Source organism: Sus scrofa, chromosome 2 (genome assembly GCF_054392235.1).
Source record: "Sus scrofa isolate SSC_HxYL_T2T_F1_AM1 chromosome 2, Sscrofa_HxYL_maternal_Yorkshire_Landrace_v2.0, whole genome shotgun sequence".
Classification (NCBI taxonomy): Eukaryota; Metazoa; Chordata; class Mammalia; order Artiodactyla; family Suidae; genus Sus; species Sus scrofa.
In genome coordinates this window covers 85,125,144-85,142,942 of record NC_139384.1, presented here as the reverse complement: position 1 = coordinate 85,142,942, position 17,799 = coordinate 85,125,144, and the positions used below count along the sequence as shown (strand labels likewise).

The 17,799-nt window shown below is 61.3% G+C and overlaps 1 protein-coding gene across 4 annotated transcripts; it reads right to left on the bottom strand.

Annotated features, from left to right (window-relative positions):
• Positions 1-878: 878 nt before the first annotated feature.
• Positions 879-17,224, bottom strand: ZBTB7A (zinc finger and BTB domain containing 7A). Of its 4 annotated transcripts, none has more exons than XM_003354008.5 (3): positions 17,054-17,224; positions 5,830-7,112; positions 879-1,464 (listed from the first exon to the last, which is right to left on the bottom strand). In XM_003354008.5, the coding sequence occupies exons 2-3, from the start codon at positions 7,095-7,097 to the stop codon at positions 963-965; spliced, it is 1,770 nt and encodes a 589-aa protein (XP_003354056.1). In that variant the 5' UTR covers positions 7,098-7,112; positions 17,054-17,224; the 3' UTR covers positions 879-962. The 4 variants fall into 4 exon arrangements, with proteins under 4 accessions (XP_003354056.1, XP_020939744.1, XP_005661398.1 ...); XM_021084085.2 differs by lacking the exon at positions 17,054-17,224 and adding an exon at positions 15,797-15,880; XM_005661341.4 differs by lacking the exon at positions 17,054-17,224 and adding an exon at positions 12,828-14,898.
• Positions 17,225-17,799: the final 575 nt, after the last annotated feature.

Below are 17,799 nucleotides of genomic sequence, written 5' to 3'. Positions count from 1 at the left end.
ATCTATATATAAATTTTGTTTTTAAGGAGGAAAAGAAAAAAAAATCTAAAAAGTGCTTTAAAAAATTGGGAGAGGGCTAGGGGTAGGGGAGAGGGTGAAGACAAAGTTTCGAATCTCCAAACGTCTCGTGGGGTCTGGGGGGCCTGGGTCAGGGGATGAAGATGCAGGTGGTAGGGGTGCCCTGAGCGGTGGCCCATGGGTCCCGCCGAGTCGTAAGTGCCATGAAGGAAGGCAGCAAGGGCCATGGCACTCGAGCTCTGGCACCCCCCCTTCCCCATCTTCTCCCCTTTCTCCACGCCTGAAAATAAATAGATTTGTATCGCAGTGGCCAGGAGATATAGGGGACCACAGGCAGGATCAGGAGGTGGTGGGGGGGCTGTCAGGGAGATGGAGGGGGAGACCCCCACTTAGGAAGTGCCCTGAGGAAGGAGGGTGGGGGTGGGGATGGGGCCATTTTAACGTCCACTCACAGCGGACAGAAATCATTTAAGGTCTTGTCTCAAAGACTCTAGAAACCAGCAAAGGGAGAAAAAGAAAAGCCCACCCCAGTCCCCGGCCCCCCGCAGCCCCCCTCACCCCTGCAGGGCCTGGGGCCCTGACTGGGCCTGGGATGGGACCCAAAACGCCCAGCTGAGGGCGCCCGGGGAGCTCCGAATCCTTGTGTCCCACAAAAACCTCAAGCAGAGCCCTGAAAGCCATCGCTGGGGTTGGGGGCAAGTGGGCCAGGGGTTGAGGTGGGGCGAGGGTCCCGTGGAGGGAGAGAACATCATGAAGGAGAAAAATCTGAGAAAAGCACTACCCTAGATTCTGTGACGCTTCATATATATATATCTGTATATATATATATATATAGATATAGATATCTGTATATAGATAGATTTTCTTTTTTTGTGTTTTTTGGGGGTGGTGGGTGATTCTCTCTCTCTCTCTCTCTTGGGTTTCTGTTTTCTCTTTTTGGTTTTTCAGGCGAGTCCGGCCGCCAAGCTGCCATCGGCGGTGGCCCCGGCGCCCCCGTCGCCTCCCCCTGCGGCGCCCGCTACATTCAACCTGCCCAGGCCATCGGGGCTGGCCTCGTCCTCGTCCTCGTCCTCGTCCTTAAAGTGCTTCTCCTGGCCGTTGCGCCGTGCGTCTGGTGAGCCGGGCGGGGCGGGGGCGCCGGGTGGGGCGGGGGCCCCAGGAGTGGGGGCGGGGTCGGGACCCCCAAGCCCCGCACCCCGCACGCGGGGCTTGCGGCCGCGGCGCGAGGGCACGCCGTTGCAGCCGTCCTTCTTGAGGTGTCTGTGCAGGTGGTCGGAGCGCACGAAGGTCTTGCAGCAGCTGTCGCATTGGTAGGGGCGCAGGCCGGTGTGCACGCGCATGTGGTTCTTCAGGTCATAGTTGTGAGCGAAGGCCGCCCCGCACTGCTGGCACAGGTACGGCTTCTCGCCTGTGTGCTTCCTCATATGCACCTTGAGCTTGTCCTGCCTGTGGATGGGCTCAGGGTCAGTGGGCGCCAGGCCAGGCCCCCACCCGGAATGGCACCCCACCCCCGCCCTCGCTGGTTTTGCACAGGAAACCTGGGCCCTGGCAGAAAGGTGGGCTGCAGCAGGGGGGTGGCCCCCACAAAACGGGCTAAGGAGTGCAGTTCCCTGATCTGAACACAGCACCAAAGACCTCAGAAAGTCTGGGAAGAGCCTTGGAGCTCGCTGGCTGTATGGCCTTGGGAAAATGGCTGAACCTCTCTGAATCCCTTTCCTTTTTTCTTTTTTTTTTTGGCCATATCTGAGGCATGCAGAAGCTCCCAGCCAGAGTTTAAATCTGTGCCACAGCAGCAACAATACTCAATCCTTAGCCTCTAGGCCACCAAGAAACTCCTCTTAACCCTTTTTCTCATCATAGGAGGAAGATAACAGGCCCCCATTCCCATGGGGCTCTGCCCAGTGGCAGGTGCATGCTTTCACACCACAGGCATTTAATGAGCACCTGCTAAGTACCAGACCCTGTTCCAGGTGCTGAAAATGCTACAAAGAACAAGGTAGGATGCCAAAGTGTTTGGTAACAGAGTGGTAAAGCTGTCCTGGTTTTGGCATTCCAAGTCCTGTGTCCTGGGAAATACCTCAGTCACCAAAAAGCCAGGGCAGTTGGTCATAGTAGTAACCAAGTCCCCACCCCAAGAACCACCCCTCCCCCCAGTTCCTGCCCAATCTCCCTTCACCTCTGCCTCACACTGGCTTCCTGGCTGTCACCCCAACATGCCAAAAAGCACGAGCCTACCTCAGGGCTTTTGCACTTGCTATTCCTGCTACCTGGAGCAATTCACAACTTCAGAATTGAATTTTGGCCCAATCATGACTTCCTCAGAGAAGGCTTCTCTGCCCCTCATGCCAGAACCTTGTTTCTTGTCTGTCTCCCTGACTGGACCATGGGCCCTGAGAGAGGGACTGGGTGTGATTCTAGGGTCTCTACCTGCCCATCTTAACCGGCAGGGGACAGCATGGACCTGGCTCAGCCTGGGGCCTTAGGCTCACAAAACTGGTCACCATATCGGTCCTGGGGTGACTTTGGCTCAGGTGCTGCTGTCTCCCTGAGCCCCTGAAATGTGGCTGGTCCAAAGTGAGATGCAAAAGACACCTCAGATACTGAAGACTTCATTTGCTCGATGTAATGTAAAATAACTCGTTTATAATTGTGCATGCTGATCACATGTTGAAATGGAGCTAATTAATGGATCAGGCAAAATATGAATAAAATCACTTTCACCTGTTCCTTTATTTTTTATTCTTTTTTTTTTTTTTTTTTTTGTCTTTTTCCATTTCTTGGGCCACTCCCGCGGCATATGGAGGTTCCCAGGCTAGGGGTCTAATCGGAGCTGTAGCTGCCAGCCTACGCCAGAGCCATAGCAACGCAGGATCCGAGCCGCGTCTGAAATCTACACCATAGCTCATGGCAACGCCAGATCGTTAACCCACTGAGCAAGGGCAGGGATCGAACCCACAACCTCATGGTTCCTAGTCGGATTCGTTAACCACTGCGCCATGACGGGAACTCCTGTTCCTTTATTTTTTAAAAAAATTTATGATTGCACTGGCATATGGAAGTTCCCAGGCTGTTTATTGAATCTGAACCACAGCTTCGACCTACGCCACAGCTGTGGCAATGCCAGATCCTTTTAACCCACTGTGCCAGGCTGGGAATTGAACCCGAACCCCAGCAGCAACTTGAGCTGCTGCAGTTGGATTCTTAATGCCTTGTGCCGTGGTGGGAATTCCCGTTCCTTTTTAAAAAAAATTTTTTTTGGACACACCTGGGGCATGCAGAAGTTCCCAGGCCAGGGATCGAACCTGTGCCACAGCAGTGACAATACCATATCCTTAACCTGCTGAGCCACCAGGGAACTCCTCACCTGTTCCTTTTAGTTTTAAAAAATATGCTTGCCAGAAAATGTAAAATTACTGAGGTAGCTCACATGAGATTTCTATTGCACTGTGCTGGCCCCTACTGATGGGGGTGGTTTCCTGCCTAGAATCCACAGGGCAGGAACAGAGACCTGGGTCTCCAAAACTCTAGCTAGCATTTGACCTGCAACTTGCTGCAGCCTCTTGTGCTCCCCTGAGCCACTCTGGGTCTCTCCCTTCTGATACCCACCAGATTGAAAGCTCCTTCAGGACTAGGACTAACAAACTCCTGCTCATCCTTCAAAGGCTCAGCTGAAATGTCCCTCCTCCTCCATGAAGCCTTTCCCAATCTCCAGACAAAGACCTGAACCACCCTGTCTCCCCATGCTCTTTTAGCCCCAAGTCCCTTCCTCTGGCACCACTAGCCACAGAGTTGGTGCCCCTACTCGCCCTAACCTTTCATGGCTTCTCATTCTCCTGAGGCTCAAGACCTGAATTTTGCAACCAGACTCTTGCCTACTTTTCTGGCCTTTTATTCTCATATGCACCAACAGAACTTGGGCCATGATGAACTCATCACTCTCTGGATAATCTGGGGCTGTTACCAGCAAGGGATGGCAACCGCCAGGAGGCCCTCTGCCTCTCTCAGGGCCCGCTAACATGGTCTCCCAGTTGCCCTGCTCAGATTCTGGGGTTGGTCAGAGAGTTCTGTACAAAGAGTACTGTACAGAGTTCTCCAGCTGGGGCTTGGAGGCTCGGAGAGGGGAAGTGACTTGCCCTGAGTGCACAGAGGGTTAGGGGCTGCGCCAAGGTGGGGTGGGGGTGGAGACAGCCCCAGTTTCATCACCTCAAGCCCCGGCCTGGGTAATTATAGCCCCGGCTGCCACAGGCCCCGCTTACTCAACTCTCCAGTGTGACTCAGAGGGGCCCCTGGGCTCCCAGGCCTGGAGGGAGGGGTGGGGGCTGGGGACTGGGGTTGGGGGCAGAGAGGAGCCAGGTGGGTGCGTGGGAGGAAGGTGGGTGCGTGGGAGGAAGAGGCCCAGCACCCCTCTCTATACCTCAGTTTCCCTGACTTGCAAACACGATCAGCTCCATGTTAGGTGGGGCAGAGAGTTCTCTAGACTTTGGCTTGCTAGGCTTCCACCAAGCTGCTCCTCCAGGCCCCCCATCTGGAGGAATAGGGAGGCCCTCAGGACCACTGGCACCCTAATCTCACCAAAGTGGGAGCCAGGCCACCGACTAGACTGCCTGCCTCCTAGCTGGTGCCCTTTGCCCCTGCCTGGCACTCCCGGGCCCTGGAGTCCCAGCCACACCCTCCTCTCCTGGCCTGATGGAGAGGGGGCTGGGGGTACTGGGCTGGGGGTCAGCCCCCAGATCCTATCCCCATGGGGCGGGGCCGGGGAGCTGGGACAATGGCCTCTTTCTTCAGCCTGAGTGGGCGTGGCTGGGGGAACCCCAGGGCGGGTGGGGGTAGGGGGTGATGCTGAGTCACCCAGCCTGGCCAGGCCCCTGCACGCCAGCCCTCCTCCCCCACTGGGCTGGTCCACAAGGGCCAGCTAGCCACCTCTGGACCCTTAAGACCAAATAGCACATTCGCCCCAGCCTGGCCGCAAACTCCTCCTGTCCAGAGACCAGGCCCAGTGGCTCCTGTGCCCTTTTCCCTCCACTGGTCATGAAGATCCCTTAAGCTGAACTGGCCTCAGGGCCTTTGCATTGACTGTTCCTTCTGCACTTCCCTCTCCCTACAGCTTCCTCCCCTCCTCCTTCAGGTCTCAGTCCTCAGGGAAAACCTCCCTGTTTAAGGCAGCACCCACAGCTGCCCCCAAACCTGTTCTCTGGTCTTTTCCTCCCTAGCACTTTCCACCAACTAGTGTTATCAGTTCTGCGGTTTGCTCTTGCACATGCTCCATCGTCCCCGTGGGGATTTTGGCTTGTCTCTCCACTTCTAGAACAGGGCCTGGCATCCAGCAGGCGCCTACTCCATGAACGTCGGCTGAATGAAGCAAGTTCCCCAGGCTCATGGAAGACTTAAAAAGTGACACAGCAACCAGAGCTCCCTGCTCCCAGCGGGGATGTTGCCCTCTTCCAAGGCCAAAATTCTCCAGTCGGGGTAAGAACCACACCAGGGAAAAAGAAGAAGAGCAACTTCTTGGGCTCTTACTTCCGGCCTTGTGGGGTTCAGCACGTGGTCACCGTGCTTAGGGCCTAAGCACACCCCAACCCACAGGCTCTCTGTACAGGCGCACAGGGGGTGGGGTGGAGGGGTGCCCCGATGGAGAATGTGCCTTTACAGGGCAAGACAGTGATGTTTTTCCATGCAGAGGGAGCATGTGAGCATGCGCATGTGTGTGACGGGCCGGGGGGGTCCACATGTGGCTGCAGTTTGGACAAGGGGCCCCAAAGAAGACCTCCCACATACACCCCACCACCCTCCGCCATGGTGGCGCCAGCTCACCTGGTGAATCGGACCTTGCAGATGTTACACTCGTAGGGCTTCTCTCCTGTGTGGGTCCGGATGTGCCTCGGTAGCTTGCCAGCGCCCTGGATGACCTTCTCGCAGATGGGGCACTTCTGGAAGGCCTTGGCCCGGATCTTCTTCTCCACTTTCTGGGACCAGGCCGGGTAGACGTCGCCGTCGTGGGCGCTGCTGAAGTACTTCAGGTAGTAGTCCACGACTCCCTTGTCATCTGCCCTCGACTCCTCATCGCTGTCCCCTGCCGTAGCGGCCCCTGCCCGGCCCACTGACGACATCATCTGCTGTAGCAGCGTGCTGGCTGCCAGCCCGTCCGCGTCGGCCCCATCCCCGTCCTCGCCCTCAGCTGCTCCCGACAGGAAGCCCGGAGAATCGCCCGGCTCAGGAGCCGCCTCCGACAGCGAGGCTGCCTCCTCCTCCCCGCCCCGGCCGTAGTGACCATTTTGCGTGGCAGTGGATGGTGGGGCCACAGGGGGCGGGAAGAGTCCCCCAGCAGGGGCGTCCTCGTCCCGCTCTGGCCACAGACCTGGGTTGCTGTCACCCTCATCCCCATCCCCTGCCGAGGGCCGCTCGGCCGGGGGGCCAGGCCCATAGAAGTCCAAGCCGTTACAGTCGCCAGCGGCCACAGCAGCCACGGCAGCAGCCACGGCCTCCTTGGTGGCATCCAGGTCATCATCGGATGCGCCAAAGGCGGACCATGGGAATGTGGCGGCAGCGGCGGCAGCAGCAGCAGGCAGGCTGTTCATGGGGTTGCTCTGGAAGAACTCAAGGTACTCCTTGGCGCGAAGGAGGTTTCGTTGATCAATTTGATCTACCAGGTCCAACTGCCCGGCATCGGCACCTGCATCGGCCGCCAGGATCTGCCGGTCAAGGAGGTCGGCACAGACGTGGCTCACTGCGGGGATCTCGAGTAGGCGGGCAGCGCTGAGGATGTCACCCACATTGGCCGTGCTGACGGTGAGCGTAGCTGTGTAGGCGAAATCCATGAGGGCCGTGAGCGCCTCGGCACTGACGAAGTCGATCTCGTATACGTTCTGCTGGTCCACCACGGCACCCGACGTGAACAGCTTCTTGAAGTACTGGCTGCAGGCAGCCAGCACTGAGCGGTGCGTGGGGAACTCACGGCCCTCCACCAGGATCACCACGTCGCACAGCAGGCCCTGTGTCCGCTGCTCGTTGAGTCCGCTGAGGATGTCACTGCTGTGGTCGGGGAACGGAATCCCGATGGGGCCGTCCACGCCGCCGGCCATCTTCTGCACCGAGACCTGCAGTGCCAAGAAGGAAGGTATGGTCATAAGGGTGGGGGAGGGCCAGCTGGCTGGGGCATGAGACCCTCAGAAAGTGGTGCCTACCAACCCTCCCGGCCCCTGCAGCCTCAGTGTCCCCAGCTCTGCACCAAGGTGCTCACAGCCCTCATGGATTTTGCCTACATGGCCACGCTCAACGTCTGGTTCTGCAATCTTTTTTCCCCCCTCTTTTGGGTGGTATGGCCAGGGATCAGATCTGAGTGCACTTGTGACCTACACCACAGCTGTGGCAGCATTGGATCCTTAACCCACTGTGCCAGGCCAGGGACTGAACCTGTGTCCCAGCACTCCAAAGATGCCGCAGATCCCATTGCACCACAGTGGGAACTCCTGGTTCTACATTATCAACTGAGATTACATTGGCAAAACCCAACTGGGTGCTTCGGAGATGAAGACCAGCACCCTTCCCCTTTCCCTTGAAGGGAGGGCCTGTCCGAGGGGCAATTTGAAGTGGTTGGCAGCACAGAAAAGGTGCTCAATAAATGCCTGACATGAATTGTCTTAGTGAACCTGAACACAGGCTCTGCCCACACCCTCTCTAGGAGGCCATGATGGTGACATAAAGCATCCACTGTGCGCTGTCATAGCCGAGTGCTCAGCAGTCCTATAGGCAACACCATCTCCACTGCAGAGATGAGAAAACGAGGCTTAGGGAGTCCCAAGGGCCCATGGCTACACCTCAACTTGAACCCAGGGGATCTGACCCAAGAGCCAATGTCTAACTGGCATGGCTGTCCATCCATGCCTGGCCCCTTGGCTTCCCTGACTTCCCTCCTGCCGCCTGGTCGGGCCCAGTTCTCTTGGGGGCTCTGAGTCAGCAGGAAGGGGTGAGGCCAAAAGCCAGGGACCTGGCCAGGGTCATGGGGGCCATGGGCGTGCCCTGGTGGGGCGAGGCAGGGCGGGGACTCTGCAGGACAAACCCCTTCCTGCCCTGTGGAGCCCCTAGGACATGGCTCACTTCTAGCAGTGAGTAATGGGGGGAAATCAGGCCACTGCCTGAGCTCTTCCTTGCCCACCTGAGCTGGCCCCTCTCAAGGAGTGGGGGCCAGGGGGGCTCCTGCTCACTCCTTTCCTGTCCAGCCCGTCTCCAACTTTTGGCCACCATGTCTGCACTGTTCAGCTTGGGATAAAGCCCTGCTACCCTCTGGGCCTCAGTCTCCCCATCTGTCAAATGGGCCTTTAGAAAGGCAGGGCCAGGGGGGTAATGTCTGTCCCACCCCTCTCCCCCGCCTTCTTTTTTCCGCCTTCCCCTGGGCTGTGACTCATCCACCCACTCGGGCGCTTGTGCAACCCTCTGGCTCCTGTCCCCACCCCTCCACCCTCTCCGGGGAGCCCCCGGCTGCCCCAAGCCACTCAACACAACCCACATTCCTCCAGGCCCAGCCAGCCTGCTTTTAGGCCGGAGTCCTTGAATGTCTCTGGGGAGAGGGCCCTAATCAGGCCTTCCTCAGCCTCCTAAGGACCCCAAGACCCCCAGCTCAGCTCCAACCCAGATCCCTCCTGCTGTGTCTCTACCGGGATTCAGGCAGCTGGCCGGGCAAGGGAGCCGGGGTTGGTCCCGCCAGCCCCAAGGCCAGGGCAGGACTCTGCCGACCCAGGGCCGCCCTGGCAGTGGGGTCCAGGCCTCCAGGCCGACACAGAGGCCTTTGTGTGGCGCACAGGCGGCCAGTACACTTCCCGGGACGCCTCTCTCCATGGCCCGCCCTCTTTCCCGCCGACCCAACCGCACCAGCTGCTCTGCACCCCCCCCCACCCTGTTCCGCCAGCCCGTGGTGAGTGGCAGTGGAGGGGGGAGGCTCAGATCTAGCTGCTGGGAGCGGGGCGGGGCGAGACCCCATCTGAGGCTTGGCCACGGGAAGCCCTGGCAGAGCCCCCTATGGTGGCTTCCACCCCCTGCCACCATCTGCTGTCTGGCCCCAGGCCCCAGGGAGCGAGTGGGCAGATGGGACTCCGGATCAGACCGGCCTCAGCCCCTCCTCACGCCCCCTCTGATCTGGGCCAAGATGGCCACCCCGGCCCTGCTTGCCAGTGTCCCCTCAAGTGTCTCCTGGGGCCTCTAGGCTGGGACCTGCACATTCAGGTAACTCGGCCCTCCCTATGGCCACTCTACCCCTGCCTTCCTATAGACACTGAGCCCACCAGGCCAGGCACTGACACAGCCCTACTTCAAGCGTGAAGCTGCCCAGGCTATAGTCTGCTGGAAGCCACTGGGCTGGGAAGGAGCAAGCTCCAGCCTTGAACCTGGCCTGGGCCTGGGTCTTCACCAGCTGGAGGAGCTGGGCCACATGCACGGATCTGTTGAGTGGAGGCAGACCTTGGGTTTGAGGGTCTGGCATCCCTGTCCTCTCCCAGCTGAGGCCTCTATTTCCCCAGAGAATCATCTGAGATGCTCCCCAAAAGGGTAGGGCCTGGGGAGATGTTAGCCAAGGAGAGCCCCTATGAAAGTAGCATCGCCCCTATTTACAGATGAGAACATCAAGGCCCAGAGACAGCTAGAATCCAGGCCAAAGGCAGCCAGCAAGGCTGACCCAGGAGCTGAGAGAGGCAAGAGGTGGTGGTCCCCCGACCCTTCCCCTACACCTCTCAGCAAGCCACAGCCTCTTCCCTCACCCTGAAAACTAAACTGGTCCCGCAGATACCTGACCCAGCCCTTTCTCCAGGAACACATGCCACCTGCCTGCCACAACTTGGGCCACTGCCCTCGCCTGGGCTTCTTGGGGCCCTCCCTCTAAAAAAGGGGCAGAAGACCCTGTAAGGTGGGAGAGGGCAATCAGGTAAGGGACCAGCGGTAAAAAGCACCGATTACGGAGCATCCGCTGTACACCACGGCATCTTCTTGCCGGGAGAAGCTGTGGCTCCCTCCCTCTAGAGGCCCTGTTAGCACCTGACACCTAGTAGGTACCCCCACATAGGACGGTTTCCTCGGTAATGATGAACCAACGAAACTTCTCTCCTCCAGGAAGCCCCACCCCCATGCTGGCCAGTCCCCACCCTCAACGGCCAGGGTCCCCTGAGCTCAGGCCCACACCCACCCAAGGCCCGTCTTTCATCACAGCTCCACCCCCACACTCGCCTCCATGGGATTTCCGGGGCCCTTCGGTGCTGACTCGGCGGCCGGGCCGAGGGGCAGGCCTCGGCAGGCTCCTCCTGGGCTGGAGGTGGGGCACCCTCTTCCCTCTGGGCTGCTCCCAGGCCCCCACGCCCAACACTCCCTGGGCAGCACACAGTAGGGGTGCAGCAAACAGGAGGAACCAAAGACCAAAGAGCTATGTGCTCTAGAGAGCCCACACCCAGCCCCGCCCACCTGGCAGGCACTCCCCGTACCAGGTGCCAGTCCCACCTCCAATCTAACCTAGGGTCACTTGCTGCACCTTCTTTCCAAGGCAGCAGGACCCAGGCCTGTTTACAGCTCTCCTAGAGGCCTCCTCTGAGCCTTGGAACTTTCAAGAATGAACCGGGCACCTTTATTTCATCCCCATTATAAAGCCCTCCACTTTAGAGATGAGGAGAGGCTCAGAGAGGTGATGAGACCTGGGCAAGGTCACACAGCAGACCAGCAGCCAGGCTGAGACTCAGATGCTCTCACCTGAGCATCTATTACTGGGGATGCAAGGTGAGGTCAGAAGCATCCTGACCTGGTCCAGGGAGCAGCAGGGGTCACCCAGAAAGGACTCCAGGGTTGGAGGAAGGGTGTCTCTGGCATGGGGAGGAGCAGGGGCAGAGGCCTGGAGGTGGGCGCATGGGAGGGGCTGGGGAATGAGGCTAGAGACTCCCCAAGGTCAGGAGCAAGGTGAGAGTTGAGGCCAGGCCTCCTCCTCCCACCCACACTCCTAAGAAGGGGGGTGACCAGCAGGGAGTTGGTAGGTAATTGCCACCTGCCGCCTTCCTGGAGGAGTGTCCATTGACAAGGGCAGTTTAATGGGGGTTAAGGCCCCCCACCACCACCCACTCAGAAAGAGAATTAAAGGAAATTAAATAAGGGACCTCCAACACCCACTACTACATGCTATGAACAGCAGCCTGGGGCCGTATCCTGGCTCCTCCACTTCCAAGCTGGGTGACCTTGGGCCAAGAAACAGCACCCTCTGTGCCTTATTTTCCTTGGGACAGTGGCAAAGAATCCCACCTTCATCCATCAGCGAATTTTGGCCTGGAACCTACTATGCGCCAGTGACAGTGCCCCAAACCCCAATGAAGCCGTTTACCACCATCCCCTTGTGGGTAGGTGGCTTTGAGCTTCATTTTTGAACATTATTCCATGAATTCGCCCCCCACCCCCGACTATGTGCCAAGGAAGTGTGTGGTGGGCCCCAGAAGGAAGCTGAGCCATCATCTAGAGGGGAAAACCAGGCCCAGAGAGGGTGGGTGGCTGGCCCAAGGTCACACAGCAAGTCTGGCACCCAGGTGCAGCTGCCAGGCCAGCGCCCAGCCGCCCCCGCCCCCTCCCAGCCTGGCAGCTTGTGTTGCAAGGTTGGTCCTGACGGGTTACCCCGCCCTGACCTGGTGCCAATCCCTGCCTGGCCCAGTCCCCGGCCCCGGGTTTAATGGGACAGGAATGCAGTGTCCTGATTAGGGGGTGGGGGGCACCAACGGCTCAGGGTGACTGCTGGCTGCCAGCTGCCAGTCTGCCCCCTGCCCGCCTGTCCTCACAAGCCTTCCTCCGGGCCAGACATTGGCAAACAGGCCCTCGGCCATTTTATGTGTCCATTTATTGCCCTAAATGGGGAGGGGCTTCCTGCCCGGGCCTTAAAGGGCCAGAGGCAGGAAGGCTGCAGGCCCAGTGGGAAGTATGTGTGTCGAGGCTGGTGGGGGGTGGGGATTAGGAAGGTCATGGGGATCGCATCTGACCCCCAACCAATGGGTAGGGCTGAGGCCCACCCTGTTCCCACGCTCTGAGTGCTGTCATGGGCCAGGAAGTTACAGCCCTGACACCAAGATCAGGTTCCAAGAGGAAGCTCTGCAAAGACAGAGCCATTCTCAGTGGAGGTGGAAGGACTGAGCTTCCCATCACCGAGGGTAACCAAAGCCAGGCTTCACAGAATCCCACCGGTGTCTACCCCACCCTCAGCTCAGGCTGCATCTGCTTATCCAAGATGCCCAGGAGAGGCCTGGGTGACCTCGATGAGCCCTACCCCTCTCTACCCCGACTGCTCCTTTCCTCCCTCTGAGGCAGGCTTGTCACCTGGAGGGACCTGCACCACCCGCACCCTGACCCAGAGCCGGAACAGGTGGAGGGCACAGCCTGGAAGCCCCAGACAAAGGGGCGCTTAGCCTATTGTGGCCCCAGGGTCCTGTGCCTACAAATCCAGCCAGTTCCCTCCCATCAAACACATCCTGATGGGAGGTGGGACGGAGCCTTGTTTTCCAGTCAAACCAGAAAGGCGTGGGTGGGGACGCTTCCACTGAGTGGCCGTCCACAGCCTGCTGGGGGGACAGATGGAGGGGCTGGTCCTTTGGCCAGGTTCTCCACAGGGCACCTTCCGTGCTTTGGTGCTCCAAACTCAGGACTCAGGCCCCAAGAGCAGGGGCTGCTCCTCAATGGGGTTTGGTGGGGGATGGGGGCTGGTCTTCATCATCTAACCATAGATCCTCATTGCTCTGGGAGGCAAGGTCTGTAATCACTGTCTCACTTTGCACGTCAGGAAACAGGCTCAGAGAGGGCAAGTGACTTACCCAGGATCACTCAGCAGAGCTGGATTCGAACACAAACCATTCGGCTCCATCTTGCCTAACTAGTCCTCCGAGGGCTCCACACACCCCTCCCCCTCTGCACTGCCCCCAAATACCAGCAGGGGACTAAATCCCCCCCACCCTGGGGGCCCTGGGGCAGAGGACAGCTGATTCTCACACCCCCTGGGGGGGAGCACTGCCTTTTACTTTTTTTCCTCTCAGAAAAGAGAGAGGTTTGCCTGAGGTCACACAGGGAGCTAGGACAGGGTTAGAGACCAGCTGACATCTGTGAACTTAGGACATCAGAAGAGAGATGCAGGAGGGGCTCCCCGGGGCCCTGACACCACACAGCAGTCACTCAACAAACATTCCTGAGGAATCACTGAGTAAATCCTCAGGACAACACTTTTGGGCTAAAGGTAATCTCCCCGTTGTACTGACGGCAAAACTGAGGTTGACAGAGGGGAAGTGACCGCTCTAGGTGGACCCCAGGTGGAGGTGAGGTCCGGGCTGAGATTGGACCACACTGGCCCCCACCCAAGCCTGTTCCTCTGGTCTCCACCGCCCAGGGCTGTTGCAAGGCGGTTTATGGTCTATCAGGTGCCTGGAGCACAAGGTGACAGGTGGAAGGTGCCGAGTGTGTGTCTCAGAGACACACTCCAGCAGAATCCCTGCTGTGCCCTGAGCTGACCCAGGCTCTTCCTCCACGAGGGAGAAAAGGAAAGGAAACAGTTGGAGCCATAAGCATTTTGAGGAACCCTTCAACAACCTCATTTTACAGAGGGGAATATTTGCCTCCGAGAGGCCACTGGGCTTGTCCAAGGTCACAGAGCAAGTGAGCCAGCATTTAAAACCCCAGTGGACCCCCGCCTAGGCCAGTTCTGTTTCAGCAGGACTGGCCCTGAGTCTGGGCTCTATGAGGTGACCTGGGTCTCCTCGGAAATAATGGGTTGTAAAAACCCAGAGCCCTGCTGGTCTCCAGGGGCCAAGGTGCCGAGGGGCGGGGCTGCAGCTCAGATGGGATGGGAAGGGCCTGCCTCAGAAGACTGGGAGGCAGGGAGACGGAGTCTCCTGCTGTGTGACCTTGGACACTTTGCTGGCCCTCTCTGAGCCTTACTGCTCTCCTCAGGCAAAGGCTCCATTTGGCTGACAGGTGCCTGCCATCAAACCTCCAGGCCCTCTGGAAGACAGGTGGGCAGGTACCCCCCAGGTGTGACAGAAAGGACTCTGGACACGTCCTGAGCTGGGAGGCAGGACCCCAAGGGTCAGATCCAGCACTGGCTGGCTGACCTTGGGCTGCTCTCTGCTTCCCCCAGGCCTCAGTTGCCCTTGCCCCATATGGCACTGCTCAGAGGCTTGCTCTAAGCCCCTGAGGCCCCATACTTGTGTCTGACCTCCCCTCCTGGCCTCAGTTTCCTCATATAGCATTGGGGACTGCCACCAGCCCAACCAGCTATGGATCAGAAGGTTCCAAGGAGCAAAAAGAAGGAAAAAAGCCAACACAAAGACTGGCTGCTGTCTCAGGAACCTTCCTCACTGGATGAAGGTTGAGCTCTGGCAGGCCTCAGTCTCCCACACAGAGAAAAGGGTGCATCAGCCTATAGCCACCCGCTGCTAAGGGCCTCTGCTGAGAGTTGCGTGGCTCCCCGCCCAGGCCAGGGTGCTGACTGGCCACCACGCAGCCAATCAGAACTGAATAATAAATACCCCCCCCCAAAGTGACCCACGAATTAAAATTTCAGTGTCCCCGTTGGCTCCTCTTTCCTTCATTAGGCATGCGGATCCCAGGGCTTCGCTCTTCCAGTCACTAGCTCCTGCCCCCCCTTCTCCCCTAGGCTCCCGTCTCCACAGCGATGGCTGGCAGTAAACAGAGCCCCGAGCCCAGACGATAAGTGCCAGGCCTGGTGTGCTCTAAGGGCCCCACTGGGGGTGGCCCTCAGGGGAGAATGCCCCCTGCCTGGAGTCTTGGGGGCCTGGGAGGAAGCAGCAGGGCCCAGTGTGGACTCCCCAGACCTCTCCCAAGCCCAGCACTGCCAATAGGAAGTGATCGGTTGGTCCAAGGGAGGGCCCCCCCAGTGTGGGAGCGGCACACTCTGGGTTACGCCCTGGCCCGGTTGAGGGGGGGGCCTGACATGGAATCCTGGACGCCCTCTCCAGCCAGGCCTGCTACGGCCCTGATCTGGGAGGCAGCTGGCAGGGAGGGGGGGTAGCAAACGAAGCCTGCCACCCATGGGTGAGCCAGGTGGGCACACCCGGTGGAGGGGCACCAACACCTCTCTCACTTCCGCCCCCTGGCTAGGGGGAGAGAGGAGTTGCCTACCTCTCCCTGCCACCCCACCAACTGCTGGCTGCATTCCCCAAACATTTAGTGGGCGCCCACTGGGTGCCTGGGCCTGGATGGACAGCAGTCTCCTGCTGCGGTCCACCGGACTCCCTCACCAGCCAGCCAGCCAGCCAGCCAGCCGGCCGGCCAGCCAGCGAGGGCAGTGCCTCCCAGGACCCGCAAAGGCCTGGGCAAGAGAGTGCACCAGCCCCAGCCCTCAGCTCCGGCCCCTGCCCGGTTCTCAGGCCCGGAGCTGGGGGAGGGGGCCCGTTCCTCGGCTGGGGACGGAGGGAGGGAGGGAGAAGGAGGTGGCTGGATCCCACCAGTTCACCCCCTCCTCTGCCTGGGCTCAGGGTTCGCACGTGGTGGTGGCGTCAAGGGGAAGGAGGGGGGTCCGGGCCAGAGGAGACAGGGTCACGCGCTCTGGGGGCGCGGGCAGGGGTGAGGGGTGCTTTCTGTCCCCTCCCTGGAGGCCAGGGCCAGGCGGCCGCGCGGGCAGGGCAAGGGGCCAGGCCAGTCCCCCCACCCAGGGCTGAGTCAGGCCCGGGCGGGGGCAGGAAGCGGCCCCCTCCCCCGCCCCGGCCGCAGCGCGCGGCCCCCGCTCCGGCCCGCGGGCCCCCACCGCGCAGCCCGCGCGGGGGGCTCCTACCTCCTTCCCGGGGCAGCGGCGAGGGGGCCCGGCCCCGGCGGCGGCGGTGGCGGCGGCTGCGGCTGGGCTGGCTCCCTCCGAGGGGCCGGGAGGCGGCAGTGAGCCTGGCCCCGCGCCACCCCCCGCCGCCGGCGGCCAATCCCCACCCGGGCTGGGGGGAGGGCGATGCAAATTACCCCGGATCTGGGTCCGCCCGCCCGCCTCCCCCACGCCCGGGCCCAGTCTGCACTAGGCCGCTCATCCCCGGACTCCCCTGCACCGCGCGGCCGCCTGGGCCGCCGCCCTCCCCAGGGAGCGCGGGGTGGGTGACCCCCCCCCGGGACGGGGGGCTGAGGGGAGGGGGGCTGGGGACGGTTACACAACCAAGGCGGGGAGGGGCCCCGGGGCGGGGAGGGGGACGGCCCGCGGGCCGCGCAGCCGGAAGCCGGGGACCGCCACCGGCCCCCGGCAAGGGGAGCCCGGCTCCAGGCCCCGCCTCCGGGCCGGCAGGCCCCGCCTCCGGGCCGCGCCGCGCGATCAGCCCGCGCTCATTGGCTCGCTAGCCCGCCACTCACCGCCCCTCCTCCGCACCGCCCCTACCCGCGGGACGCGGCGGGACGGCGGCGCGGCGCACCCTGGGACTTGTAGTCCGAGCAGCCTGCCACCTGCCAGCTGCAAGCGCGGGGGGACTACGACGCCCAGAGGCCCCAGCGGCCGCGCCCGCCCACCCGGACACCCCACCCCTTCCCCCTCCTTTGCAAAGCCCCCCTCCCTGTTTTTTCAGCCCCCTCCCCCCCATCCCCCATGGAGCTCAATCCTGGCCAACTCCAACGTATGCACGCAGCACCGAATAGGCCCCCGGGGGGCGAGAGCGCCCCCAGTACCCAGCTGCAAACTTAGCACGCGACGCGCCCCCCTATCTCCCCACGCCGGCTCCCCCCACCCTCAATGCAGCCCCGCTTCCCCTCCCCCTCTCCTCGCGCTCCTGGGAGCCCCGAAAAAACCATGCACCAGGGGGGTCGGGGGGGGGCGGCCGGCGCACAAGCCTATGCACTTCGCCCCTAATACCCCTTCCCTGGCGGCGCCCCCTCCCCGCGCTCGGGATCCAGGGCGCCTCCAGCCTCCCGGCAGCTGCCAGCCACCCCCTCCTCTGAAACTTGCGGAACGTCCCTGGCTCCCGGGATCGCCCCTTCTGGCGAGGGCAAAGGTGGGCGCAGAGACCCCAGCCCTTCCCCACCCTGCACCCCATGCTGGGGGCCGCGCCGTGCGCTGACTTACCTCGCGGGGCCGGGCCGGGGCCGGGCCGGGCCGGGGCGCGCGGGGCCGGGGCCCGGAGTTGGGACTGGGCTCCTCGGCCGCTCGCCTCTGGGGTCCGCGTCTAGCTCTCCCCTCGCTGGCTCTCCCCTCTTCGCTCCCTCGCTCCGGCGGCGGCGTCACTGCCCCTACAGTAACTGTACAGTACAGCCAAAGCCCCGTATGATGCTCGCGACTCCCTTCCTGGTTTCTCCGAGGGCAAGAGGGGTCCTCCCTTGTCTTAAAGGTGCCGCAGCCGCCGGCCCCCCCCACGCCCAGCCCGCCCCCCCCACCCCGGCCTCAGAGGCCAGAACAGGCTCGGCAGGTCCCCTCTTGCCACGTCTCTGCCCTCCCGTGGGGCTTCGCCCGCTGCGCCGGAGAAACCGGGCTGTTATTAGGTTTTGTCAAGTTGAGGGGGGGTCCAGCCCGCCCCCGGCGCGCCCCCCCTCTTCTGACCTCTCCGCCCCGCTGCGCGGCGCCGTGCCAGCCTGCCAGCTTATCTGTCCCCAGAGCTCCCCGGGGCGCGGGGGGAGCGGGCCCCCCGGGTGGAGGGGGTGGGGGACTCCAGATAAACAGGCCCCCAGCCTCCACGCAGAGGCGGGTGCGGGGGGGGGCGCGGGCTTTGCCCCCGACGCCTGGGGCGTGGCAGGATGGCAGCGGGGGCGGGGAGGGCTATGCGCACTGCGAGGACCGACGCGGGCGTGGGTCGCGGCTGCCCGGGCTGCTGGGGG